The sequence below is a fragment of the Neolamprologus brichardi genome, chromosome 3 (assembly GCF_056152115.1).
Source record: "Neolamprologus brichardi isolate AB-2024 chromosome 3, ASM5615211v1, whole genome shotgun sequence".
NCBI classification, from domain to species: Eukaryota; Metazoa; Chordata; class Actinopteri; order Cichliformes; family Cichlidae; genus Neolamprologus; species Neolamprologus brichardi.
In genome coordinates this window covers 20,712,721-20,726,409 of record NC_142106.1, presented here as the reverse complement: position 1 = coordinate 20,726,409, position 13,689 = coordinate 20,712,721, and the positions used below count along the sequence as shown (strand labels likewise).

At 40.2% G+C, this 13,689-nt stretch overlaps 1 protein-coding gene across 1 annotated transcript; it reads right to left on the bottom strand.

Moving 5' to 3' along the window:
* Positions 1-2,861: 2,861 nt before the first annotated feature.
* Positions 2,862-12,044, bottom strand: LOC102783935 (uncharacterized). Its single transcript, XM_087834304.1, has 3 exons — positions 11,724-12,044; positions 9,747-9,977; positions 2,862-4,168 (listed from the first exon to the last, which is right to left on the bottom strand). The coding sequence occupies exons 1-3, from the start codon at positions 11,932-11,934 to the stop codon at positions 3,138-3,140; spliced, it is 1,473 nt and encodes a 490-aa protein (XP_087690430.1). The 5' UTR covers positions 11,935-12,044; the 3' UTR covers positions 2,862-3,137.
* Positions 12,045-13,689: the final 1,645 nt, after the last annotated feature.

Sequence of the window (13,689 nt, the reverse complement as noted above, 5' to 3'; positions counted from 1 at the left end):
CTAGATTTATATAAAACAACATTAAAGAAACAAGGAAAAACGTTTGAATTAAGACAGAAAATGAACTTCAACCATCATGAAATGTAAGATCAGGGTTTCTCTGATACAGTTGTAAGAATTAATGCTGAGAGTTCTTCCCTGGTCAATGCCCTGTTCCAGGAAGCATGTCCAATAAACTCTGAGTTTAAAAAACAAACTCTGAGATGATTAACTCTGAGATCTGTAAGCCTGAGTTTCCTGTTCCCAAACAGTTGATCAAAGTTCAATCAACTCTGAGTTAAGAGTGTGTGTGAGAAGAGAAAGAAAGGTATGGAGCTCAGATACCATAAATCACCATGAGTAAATTAAGAGCTGAACCTCCATTTTAATGGAGTAGTTTGAAAAATTCCAACACGTGTCAGCACTGATCATGATAGTTATTTTAAAATAACAGGAGAGGAGAAAATCATTTTCTTGGTCTATTCTGTCATCATCATCGGATATTATAAAACTTCATGTAATGTATAGCTACAACTTTTTATACTTCCCATGGTCATTATTTACCCATGAATTAACATGTATTACATTAAAATGATCTGAAGTTGATTTTGAAATCTATTCAGGGGTAAACCGATAGCAGCAAAATGACAGAAACTGAAGATAAAAATCGAGATAAACAGATCTGACACAGTTTACTGATGGACGTAGCATCAGATAGCAGCACACAGAGTCAAGTCATTTTATTAAATTACGAAAAATGTTTTTGCCACAGTTTGACAATTTCATTTTTTAATGAAATCAAACATTTCAAGCCAGTATTTCATGCATTGATATGCTGTAGCAACCTCTTTTTTTCTATTGCGATTTCCATAAAAGAAAACGGTAGAGGCAAATGTTATACACTCGTTTTTGGTGTAATTTTTGTGGTGACCAGGTAGCAGGTATACCATCATCTTAACCTCCTCCTTTTGTTGTCATTTACAAACGCCGTCACGGGAATTTAGGCCACATTGCTATAACGACCCCACCCAGAGTAGGTGGTACTCCAGTGTAATGGAAAAAACACTGAAACCAAGTAGAGTCGAGCAGAGTGGGTACAAGTGAAAAAGGGGTTATATGATACCCCAGTGAGATGGATTTGGGTTAGTTTCAATGAAAAATGTGTTTCATTTAAAGTCACAGATTACCTTTCAAAACATTGTTTGAGATTATTATATGACTGAGTCTTGTGAGTCTGTGAAATTTCAGAATGAAATGTTCAAAACACAGTCTACTGTGTGCATTTCAAACCTGACTTTAAAGTATAGCTAATCCTGTGCTCTATGGGTCTAAAACTTTAAAGAGGACAATGATGTACTACAAAAATACAATAATGTACTCAAAGTTGGCTCTGCTAAGTCAGAGTTGGAAATATGGAAACTAAATAAGTATATGCTACTATATGCTCTTATTCTGAGCTCATAATAAATCTGCAATAATCGCTGTCCCAATCATGACATTTTTCACTGCACGATTATAAAATCAATCACAAAAAACAAAGTTACAAAGCAACATCTAACTGAGAATTTGTAAAAACAAACTTCCAGCAGATTAATGTGCTTTGTTAACAACATTATGAAAGAGGAAATTAATTGGAGTGTCAGTTGGCTGGTTCAGGTGCAGCAAATGGGAGGAGTGACTATGAGTTTCTTACACAAATTCATATGTCTGTGAAGGTTCTCAGTCATCCAGGTCATCGTAGTCAAAGGAGCTTGCAAAGAAAAGCGTCTGGACTTCTTTAAGTTACTTGAAGACGTTTCACCTCTCATCCGAGAAGCTTCTTCAGTTCTAAGGTCAAATGGTGGGGAGTCCCAGATATAAACCTAGTGGGAGTGTCCCCCCACAGAGGGACAAAAGGACCCCCTGATGATCCTCTAATTGCCTGAGCCAAGGTATGAAACTGGGTGTGGGTCCCAAACAGCCAGAGTTTCGGGTGAGTTCATTGTGAAACCTGGCCCCACCTTATCATGCGAATTCCTGAGGTCAGATGGCCCAGGATGTGAGTGGGCGTTAAGGCGTCTGGGAAGGGATCTCAAAACTGGATTATAGATGGCAGAGAGTTGGTGTCGTAAACCACCGCCTCTGTTCAAAGATGGTCGCTCACAGTGGACATAGATGGCTTCTTTCACTCCTCTTTCAAACCATCTGTCCTCTCTGTCCAAAATGTGAACATTGGCATCCTCGAAAGAGTGTCCTTTATCCTTAAGATGCAGATGGACAGCTGAGTCTTGTCCTGTGGAGGTCGCTCTTCTGTGTTGTGCCATGCGCTTGTGAAGCGGCTGTTTGGTCTCTCCAATGTAGAAGTCTGGGCATTCCTCGCTGCACTGTACGGCATACACCACATTGTTAAGTCTGTGTTTTGGCGTTTTGTCTTTCGGGTGAACCAGTTTTTGTCTGAGTGTGTTGCTGGGTCTGAAATGCACCGGGATGTCATGCTTGGAGAAAACCCTCCTGAGTTTTTCTGATACACCGGCTACATAGGGGATGACAATGTTGTTGCGTCTGTCCTTCTTATCCTCCCTCGCTGGTGTCTGATCTTCTTTTCTGTGCCTCTTTGCTGACTTTAAGAATGCCCAGTTAGGATAGCCGCACGTTTTGAGTGCTTCCTTTACATGTGTGTGTTCCTTCTTTTTCCCTTCCGGCTTAGAGGGAACATGTTCTGCCCGGTGGTGTAGGGTCCTAATTACTCCAAGTTTGTGTTCCAGAGGGTGATGGGAGTCAAACAGGAGGTACTGGTCCGTGTGTGTGGGCTTCCGGTAAACTTCAATGTTGAGGTTGCCATTGTCTTCAAGTAACTTAAAGAAGTCCAGACGCTTTTCTTTGCAAGCTCCTTTGACTACACAAATTCATAATTTGTTTAAGAAAATCTGCTGAAATCTGTTAGGTTCAAAGAGTTTCTTAACCTGGTGAGTGACACAGAGTTAAAGTTAACTCTCTTTCTCTCCCTCGTGTCAGGATTAGCAAACCTGCAGTTGTTAGTTAAACCTGCTTCCTGGAATAGAACCCAAATAATACTGACCTGAATATGATTCATCTTTTCACTTCTGCTCAGTGTGAGCTCTACAACCAACACTCTATTATGACTAACAGCTGTCCCACATGTTCTAAGCTTTAAACTTTTAATCAGTATGAATTCTCATGTGCTTCTTTAAGTGTGTCCTCTGGCTAAAGGTTTTCCCACACCTGCTACAGCAATGTGGTTTCTCACCTGTGTGAGTTCTTGCATGAGACTTCATTCCTGATTTCTGATTGAATTTTTTCCCACAAGTGCTACAAGAATACGGCTTCTCGCCTGTGTGAGTTCTTACATGAGTTTCCAATGCTGATTTCTGACTGAAACTTTTTCCACAGATCCCACAAGAAAATGGTTTCTCACCTGTGTGAAATCTCATGTGTTTTATGAGTCCTGATGAGTCAGCAAATCTTTTCCCACAAGTTTTACAAAAATATGGCTTCTCACCTGTGTGAATTCTTACATGACGTTGCAGCTCTGAATTCTGATTAAATCTTTTCCCACAGGTGATACAAGGATACGGCTTTTCACCTGTATGAATTCTCACATGACGCTCCAAATGAGACTTCTGAACAAATCTTTTCCCGCAAGTGATACAAAGATATGGCTTCTCGCCTGTGTAACTTCTTAAATGATTATCCAATGCTGATTTGTGGCTGAATCTTTTCCCACAGGTGCTACAAGAATATGGTTTCTCACCTGTGTGAACTCTAAGATGTGCACTCAGGTGGGATTGGAAGTGAAATGCTTTTCCGCATGTGTCACATTTTAGAGACTTTTCCCTTGTGTCAGCAAGTCTGAGACGTCTCCTCCTCTTTAGCGCTATATTTCTAGCTGATCCTGAGACCACATGCTTGCTTTCTACTTCAGGAGAGCTGTGAGAAAGGAGCTGCTCACTGTTTGATTCCAGTTCACTGTGGTAACTTTCCTGATAAACAAGGGTGTCCATGAAGGCATCAGCCTCCTGCTTCAGTCCAAGCTGCTCTCCCTCCTGACTGCTGCAGAGTTCCTCCTGTTCATCTTTAATCTGTGGAGGCTCTGGGTCGTCTTGGTCCAGACTAGAGTTTCTCTCCTGGTTACAGACCTGCTGACCTCTGACAACCTTCTCCTCATCACAGACATGCTGCTGTTGGAGGTCTGAATGGACAAATGAAGAAAAAAATAGTAGAAAAACAAAAATTTGAGAAGATATATTATAAGCTGAACGATTAGGAGAACTCTACATACTGAACATGTGGCTAATATAGAGCAGTGAAACTTAAAGTGAATTCACTGATTCAAATTATTTTTTAGTTTTACACCCTTCAAAGATCAGCTTCGTGGATGTTTGTGATGCTGTACATGAAATATAAAGATGCTGGTGTGTTTTCTGTTAAATGAACGCGGATGTGTGGGTACAATTGTATCCTGCTAAGTAGAGGTGAGAATCACCACAGGCCTCACAATGCTATTTTTATTTACATTTTGCAACATGAATATTGGACATTGCAATAACATGTATTGCAGTTTAACACAGTTTTTCAACTGCGATGTATGTTCTCAAACCTTTTCAGGATCCGTTTTATTCCAAATAAACTCCTCTCACTACAGCTATTATTATTATTATTATTATTATTATTATTATTTTCTTTCAGCAAAATGAGATTGCCAAGATTACCAACACTGTTACTAAAAGCTGTTATAAATGCTGCCAGACAAAGTGTCTGCTATCAGTCTGTGATTGAATGGCATCAAGTTGACAATTAACTGTGATATATCATTGAAAATCACTGTCTATGCAGAAAGCAATTCTTCTTATCCAGGGGAACACTGAGGCATTCTCAGGCCAGCGGTGAGATGCCATCCATCCAGTGTGTCCTGGGTCTGCCCCAGGACCTCATTCTGGTGGGTCATGCCCAGCTCCTTTTGATGTGGAGGAGTAGCGACTCTATACTAAGCCCCTCCCGGATGGCAAAACTCCTCACCCTATCTCTAGGAGAGAGGCCAGTCACCCTTTGGAGAAAACTTATTTCTGCTTGCTTGTATTTGCAATCTCATCCTTTTTGTCAGTACCCAGAGCTTGTGACCATAGGTGAGGGAGGGACATAGAATGACTGTTTTACTGTACGTTCTGCGTTTCTTTAGTCTCCAAATCTGTCAATCTCTCGCTTCCCTCTTCCCTCATGAACAAGACCATGATATATGTATGAACTCTTCCACTTGGGCCAATAACTTGTGCTCACTCAGGCTGAGGACCATGGCCTCAGATTTGGAGGTACTAATTTTCATTCTCACAATTTCATATTTGGTTGCGACCCACTCCAGTGACAGCTGGAGGCCACCATCTGATGAAGCCAACAGAACCCCATTATCTGCAAAAAGTGAGATTCTGAAGCGACCAAAGTGGAGGCCTTCAGCCAGCTGGCTCTGCTTTTAAATTGTATCCATAATAATTCTGAACAGACTCGTGACAAAGGGCAGCCCTGGTTTAGTCCAACATCTACCAGAAACGAGTCTGACTCATTACCAGGGGTGCAGATAACTGGTACGCATGTGTGACAAAAATTAAGAAAGCGTAGTGACACTTGTGTTACCAAGTGCCTTTGGCGTACTTGACCATGTCATTTAACCTTACACATTTTGCTTGTCACCACCTAAATGTCCAAAAAACGACAATAAGTAGCTTCTTTGGTGTTTCGCCACCAGCTAAGAAATGCTAACCAGAGCCAGTGCTGAAGAAAATACTTTTTCAGAAAAGTTAGCCACTGTGCACTAAAATGTGGTGAACGATTTGCCTCTCTCATCTACATCTAAGAGACAAATCAGGTGCATTTCTAAAGGCCCAAAGAATTGTAACCATCCTTTATTTGACAAATGGGAAAAGGGCAAGGAGCACATGAATGTGGTGCGAGTCATTGCTAATAAACAAGCCATCCAAGAAGATATGTGCAGTTGCCCCCTTAATAGACGGCAAGACAAGCGAAATGACGAACAGAGGTAAGCCCTGTTTAATATTTTTCTCCTCGCTTCCACAAAGTTTAACACACACACATCCCATGTCTTCATATCCTGAGGATATTTCTTTATTGAAGCAGCTAGGTGTAAACGTCGGACGTGCATGTCATTCATGTGAAGGGGGCACAAAGATCATGCAGAGCATCACTCACACTATCAGCGGGGAGTTATGAGCCAAATTGGAGTCTGAATTTGGATCTGAGGACATCACAAAAAACGAGAAGGAAATTGTTTAAATTGTGTCCGTGTCCAACAACGGAGACTTTCTTGGACTGACTGCACTGGGTGCTGACCAAAAGACACAGGCCATAACAGATGATTTGTGAGACTTTTCCAGGACACAGGCTTGGATGACTGGGCAACAAAGTTGGTCGTTGTGTGCACAGACGAGGCTGCTGTCAACATAGGTATGTACAATAGCGTTGTGCTAAAACTCTGGCAACTTGCTGCAGTTGGGGATTCCCGTGCGCACCTTCTGTGCCCGGCACACATACTGGAAAATTGCTTAAAATCAGCTGAACACAACATTCCTTACTGAGAGACATTTAATTGCTCTGTGGTCAAGCTGCTGCAGTTTTTATGCAAAAAGGTGGAGGAGCAAAAAACAAAACTGCACTGAAGAAGCTGCATGACAAAAATGGGATCCCCTTTGTGAAACTGGGCGAGTTTCATAATATCAGGTGGCCTGCATGGAGGCATGACACTGTTAAAAATATTATCAATTGTTAGCCAATAAAATGCAACTGGCCACGAGTGACAACAATGATTTTTAGCATACATGCTTAACATTGGCAGCATTTTAAAGACCACAACCATTAGGTTTCAGAGGGAAAAGCGGATCATTGGAGAATGTAAGGATGAACTCATGGTGGCCATTGGACAGTTTATCCTTCTGCTTGATAGTGATAGGCCACTATAGGGCACACACTGTTTCTAATGCTCATGCTGACAGACACAAGCAAAGTTACCCGGGGGTAAATCAGATACGACTTCCTCAAGTCATGCAATCATTTCTTAGTATTTGATCCTTCAACATGGCCTCAAGAAAGCAAATTCTCCACAGTTTCAGAAACACAACAGTTTGCAGGATTCTCAAGAAATACGAGGTCACCTTGCAGCTTGACATAGACAGTACTGTAACAGAATGGATGTGATTAAGGCAGGCAGGAAAACGCATGGGAGCCTCTTCTGTGTATGACTTGGTCCATCTCTTGGTCCTCACCTGAGTAGATCACTTGAAAAGTTATCTGCACCCCTGTTTATTACCAGCTAACAGTTGTGCAGGTCCCGTACAGCTCCTAACATGGGCCATTCATCCCATATTCCTGAAGCATCCCCCTCAGGACTTTGAGCCGAGTCCCCTCAAGTGGTGCTTATTGACAACGACTCATTCAGACTGACGGCAACATGTTGGCAATCTGTCTGGAGAGTGTCTCTAAGCAATAACACAGCTTTTACTTGCAAGGGTCCTACAACCTGTGTGAGGGTGACTGCAGTTAGCTCTTGTTCAAGGTTTTCTGCATGTTCCAAAAACATCACATCTCTTTGTTTTTTTATTGATTTTTAGGAACACTGTACATCTCAACTTTGTTTCTGAAGATGCCTGAAAACAAGGAGTAAAGGCAACGTTACCCCAGTTGGGGCAGGGATAGCTACTCAGTTACCCCTTAGGTACCCTTGAGTAAGGTACCGTCTCTACCAATCCTTGATTCGCTGAGTGAACGGGTTAAATGCAGAGGACTAAACAATTTCCTACAGGATTAATACAGGATACATAGATTTAGAAAAGTAACAACCCTCTCTTGCCAAACAATGTTAACTCATTATGTTTTTTGCCTTAAAAAAAGTGGATGAAATAAAAATTTATTTCAACTAAATAGAGACAAAACTGAGATTCTCCTGTTTGGCAACAAAGATCCATGATTACACCTTAATTCACAACTTGAATCTAGAGGGCACTGAAGACCTCAACCTGGTTGGAAAATTTTGGTGAAATCATAGATGAGGAATTTAGTTTCACTGACTGTATCACAAGGCTGTATCATGGATATCATTTCTGTCTTTTTTCTGTTGTTTTTGGTTTTAATTTAATCTTGTAAACCAACTTGAATAACTTATTTGTATTTGAGAGGTAATATACAAATACATTTCCCATAACAGAAAGCGATACATTCATGCCGCTTATTAACCCTTTAAGACCTACCATAGAACCAAGTCCGCCAGAGCTTATATTATATTTTTACATGCTGTAGTGCCATTTTTGGGAGCATTTCAAGTTGCTATACATCAATACAACCATTACAGCCTAAATTTTAATAATATGCATGCATTAAGTGCATAGTAATTACATAAATTGCAAAAAAGTGCAATAAACTACAAAAAAAATTAAAATCTTTGTTTTTTAACATATATTTCTAGTTAGAGAAATTTAAGAGGCTTATCCCTCAAAACTGTAAATACAAAAAAGTTGCACAAAATAGTTTCCCACCACAGGAAATTTATTTTGAGTGTCTTCATAGTTTTATTTTTGAAATACACCAATTTCTATACACTGCAGGAAAAACGAAAATAAATATTATAGTGCAAATTTGCAAAAAAGCAGCATATGCATCAAAATAAACTATTTCCAGCAGTGCAATATGAGTCCTAAGCATCCCAGAAACGACACAGAAAGTCATAAAGTCAAACATAACTTAAAAACACCAGTATAGGCTCATTGAGGCCTTGATGGTAAAAAAACTACATTTCCGCGAAATGACGTCACTTCCGGTTTCGGGCAGGTCATGGCGGACATGCGATAGTTCGTGCTGATGGATGTAGGAATAGCTGATTGGATCGGCAAAGCGTGTTTCTGGAATATTATGTTTTTGTTGCTGCAAGTGCTTTTTATGCAGTTTTTGCAAAGCTTTATGTGGAATGAAACCGTGACTTAGGACAAGCTGATGGCATAAGATGTAAGTACAACTCCTCCGGTTTCATATGCAAAAAAAATTATTGCGCTAGCTCACGTGGTTGCAGAGCTACCGGGATTTAAAAATAGTTAAGCAAAACGGAGCGTGCCCGCTCTGACCGGTTTTAAAGGGTTAAGTTGGACCTTGAGGGAGAAAGGATGCCCAGGTATAAAATCTTCATGCAGAAGAGATTTCTGTCTGAATCTGCAGATTATACAGTACAAATAAAATGTTCACATTTCTCAAACATTGTCTTCCCAACAGTTTCACTGACATCTACACTGGATGGACAGGAAGCGTTCGTGAAGTCTTCTCCGGCGCTGATAATTGGCATCTGTCTTGTGTCAGTGACGTACAAGATGGATTTCATGCGACATGACCGTTCAAACAACAGTCGCTTTCTAAAACATCAGATACGTATCGGATTCACAACCACATATGAAAGTGACCCAGATCGGATTTGAAAATATGATCGGGTATGGGTCGCAGAGGGTCAGAAAAGTCGGATTTGATGTGCTTTCGCCTGCAGTGTGAACATAGCCATCGAGTTCACAGTTGGTAATTCCAGCAGAGACACCAGGGGGATCTGTTTAAAATGTGCTAAACAAATAAATTTCCCTTAACAGAAAGAGATGCATTCATGCTGCTTATTACAGTTGGACCTTCAATTCTTCCTGTGCCTCTAAAAATAAATAAATGTAACTTTAAACTCCAATTAGGATCCTACATGACTCATATTCATTGTTATTACGACCATCAGTTTTACATACCTATTCTGTGTAACTTTATCTCAGGTTTGCAGATGGTCCCCAGCAGTCTAATCTGCTCTTCCCTGGACCAGACCATAATGCCTTCATCTTGCTTCAGTCCAAGCTGCTCTCCCTCCTGACTGCTGCAGAGCTCCTCCTGTTCCTCTTTAATCTGTGGAGGCTCTGGGTCCTCCTGGTCCAGACTGGAGTTCCTCTCCTCCTCTTCATTGCAGTCACGTTGTGGTGGGAAGTCTTAAGCAACAAAGAAGTACAGAGTCAAGGTCACAACTGCGATGAGTTTTCACAAATATTTTACAAATGTGTGTCAAAGCCTGAATAAACAGTGATAATTTAAACACACATTTTTACAGTGACAGTGAGCCAGGGCTCTAGACTAACTTTTTGCCATCGTTGCACCGGCACAAAAGTTAGGCGCACTCAAATTTTTCAACCGCATCACTTAACACCGCAGTTTTATATGTGCACTTTTTTGGGGGGGAAGTCCATACAGACAATATTCATTTCCAAATTATTAACTAACAGTCTTGTGCTTAAAGTGCTTTGTCAATATTGTAGAAAATGTTAAATTTAATCATCATCTTGGCCTCCTCTGACGACCTGTTTGCTGTTGCATGCTGCTGAAAGGCAGTGGGGAGAGGGGACACTTGGGCAGTGCATTTATCGCTGCATATGTGTTTCCTGGATACACTGTGCTTTTTCAGCATTCAAAGATTGATGGCACCGTGTCAGAGCTGGCTATGAATTTCAGACGGATCAGGCCTTAACTTAACAAAAAAAGTTATCAATAGTTCTTTTCATCTTTTCTTATTACCCACAGCTACATCCACTTCTCTCAGGCCAAGGTTGTTCACTAGGGCTGCGTATCATCACTGATTTCTATAATCCATTCGATTCCGGTTCTCAAAGTCCTGATTTGATTCAATTTAGCCTCAGACAGTCAGAAATATTATAATTCTGATCATTTATCAGTACTGATACATGTGAGACTTCATCAGAATTGTGAGCATCACAGCAGATGCTTTTGTGTGAAAGTAACTGAGAATAAAACACAGAAAAATGCCTCTCTCTATCCACCTGCACTTTCAACTGGACCACGGCCAATCAGAGAGGTCCCGCCCCTGACTATCTCTGATTGGTTTAGTCCACGATAAGGGCATAATGTGTGTCTGTTGTTGACCACACGGAGAGTTGCAGAGATTTTTTTTTTTGTGACAGTGCGACCAAATATTTTTTTAATCGCACCACTGAAAAATTTGGTCCCACTCTAGAGCCCTGTGAGCTCAGATCACACCATCACTGGTGTCACAGTTATGTGTCGATCAGATTAAATAAAATGTGTAAATATTAAAACAATATATAGTCATGTGGTTTCTAGTCAATATGATATCAAGTTTGATTCAACAAGAAGAGGTTTTAATTCACAACGGTGACCATGAACCTGCACCAGTCCAACATAGTCCATCACTGGACACTGAACCACAGCACTGATAAATACCCAGTTTAACATCTTCTAGTAAAGTCACCGTTTCTTCAATCGGACCCTGAGCACTTGTTTTCACTTAGGAGACACATTTAGACATCATACTTTGCTTCAGTGATTGTTTTCTTGCTTTTGCTGCAGATGTAAAGACATTATTTATAGAAGTATTTGTAACATGGACAGATTTTGTTCTGATACTTTGGAGAGTCACTGTGTGTGTTCACTTTGAGGCTGTCATAACAAATAAATGGAATAAACAGTAGATGTGGACGCTCATCTTCATCAATGTTAGTCAGCAGACAGTTTTCACACTGTCCTCCTGAACTATCACCGTTTGCTCCTCTGAATTCATCACCAAAGTAACAGCTTCCTGCTCTCAACTAACATCAGCTTAGAGAAATCCTGGAGAAACTGATAAACTTTCAGATTTATCAGCAATCAAACAAACACTGAAGAATCTGAGCTTGAACAGCACAGAGTTAAAAACATGTCCATACCTATGATGTGTGAGTTTCTGTCGGGTTTCCGGCTGATATCCAGCAGTCTGTGCTGACGGTTGATCTCCTCCTCATACTGGACGATGGTTTTTTGAACCTCTGAGAAGATTTCTTCACAAACAGCAGTTAGTCTCTCCTTGATGAACTCTCTCAGATACTGAGCTGAACTCATTGCTGCTTCCGCTGAGGCTGAGCGGATCGATACAAGCATCGACACCGGTATCAGATGGATATTAACGTCATAAAATCAGTACTTTAGTTTGTGTTTTTCCTCTAAGTTCAATCAGCTTTATCAAACAGCGGCCATGTTGCGGACGTACTTCTCGCTCCACCCAGGTCTGCCGTGAGTTTGCGCTCGTGCGTCACGTGACTTAGGGCGCCACGCCGATTTGTTGAATAGTAATGCTGCGTTCCAGATGCCTCGGATCTCGGGAGTTACGTCACTCCTGAGTGAGAGCATTCAGATAAAACAGAATCAGTTTAGCAAGGTAGAGCCATTCCAGTGTCGATAGCAGTAAGACCTTATTTGTTGTGCTTAAAAACACATTCAGTGATAGCGCCTGATCACTTCTCTGCGTATGACTATTTGAACGAGTTGCAGAGCAGATTAAAAGTTTACAGTTCTAATTTTGTTCACATTCAGTCCCGCCTTCTTGGATTGTTAAATCGTTTATGTTGGTCTACTCTGACTTTCCAAGTGTGAAATCCGATGTAAGGGGCCCTCCACAACACATTTCCGGCAGAGAACTCGGGATTTCCGACTTCAAACCTTTGCACCATGTCCATTAGTATTATTTATTTATCAACAACGGCGGCTCGTGAGTTGTGTCTGCATCCTGCAAATGTCTATTACGGAAGTGAATTATTAAGTAAGGGATTCCATGTCACTCAGTTATCTAGTATAAATGTAGTGAAGGGTAAAGCGAGGCTTTGTGAAACATTGTTTCCATTCAACATAGCACGATAAAATGTGATGATGTTAAAAACACGAAACTGTGAATGTAAAGAAATGTGTGTTTCAGCAAATACTATTTTCCAATGCTGTCTTAACCTAAATGACAGCCACACACACACATACACACTTTGTGGATTTGAATGTCACCTACTTTTAGGTAGGTTAATCGTAGACCTTAGTAACCTGCTTATGCTTAGGTAAGGTGAATAACAGAAAGTTAAGTAAAAATGAATACATTTGTCATATGCAATTTTTTTTTTTCAAAAACATTTTTTTGGGGTTGAGCTATTCTACAGAATCTACCTCTACAGTGACATCGGCAGTAGGGTACTCTGGGTTTGGTGTTATTGTTTGTTATTGTTAATGAAAGAACAAACAAATATATATATATATATATATTCATGGTTGCAGTTTTCAAAAAGAATGTTATTATTAAGCTTCATTGCAGCACATCCGTCATGACTCATTTGCAGTAGACATTTAAAAATTTGTAACAGCTCAAGGATTCAAATTCTTGTGACATTTTTAAAGATTAGACCTCAAAAACATTGCGTTTACTTTGAAGATCATAAACGTCAGAGGCAAAAAGTGGTTAAATTGGTTGATCTAGCCTTCAGATTTGTGTCACCAGATGTTTCCACCTCAACCCCACCAGATGTCCTCTTCTGTGACAGTGGGAAAACATGATGAATGCAGAAATGTTGATTATCTCTTTTTGAGGTTTTTGATACACATACAAAAATGATTTATCTCAGACTGAAAAATGACCATGTTCAGGTACATTTAAAAATACGTGTCTTGATCATTTCCCCTTCAGATCTGTGAAATGTGTGTGGATTTGTTTGAAAGTGTTCCAAACTTGAAAACTTTTTATTAGCTTATTAAAACCTTATTTACTTTTTGAATTGTATTTTAGATTTTTATAGTAGAGATTATTTGAATACAGAACTTTTTATCTTTTCACGATGAATTAGTACATTTTGAATTTTTTCTTTTTTACCAAGTGCAATA

Excerpts from the sequence above, each read along its gene's own strand:
- LOC102783935 (XM_087834304.1), bottom strand. The coding sequence starts at position 11,934 with ATGCTTGTATCGATCCGCTCAGCCTCAGCGGAAGCAGCAATGAGTTCA. Across the intron at positions 9,978-11,723 it reads CAGAAACTCACACATCATAG|ACTTCCCACCACAACGTGAC; the intron begins GTATGGACATGT and ends TTGTTGCTTAAG. Across the intron at positions 4,169-9,746 it reads GATAAAGTTACACAGAATAG|ACCTCCAACAGCAGCATGTC; the intron begins GTATGTAAAACT and ends TTGTCCATTCAG.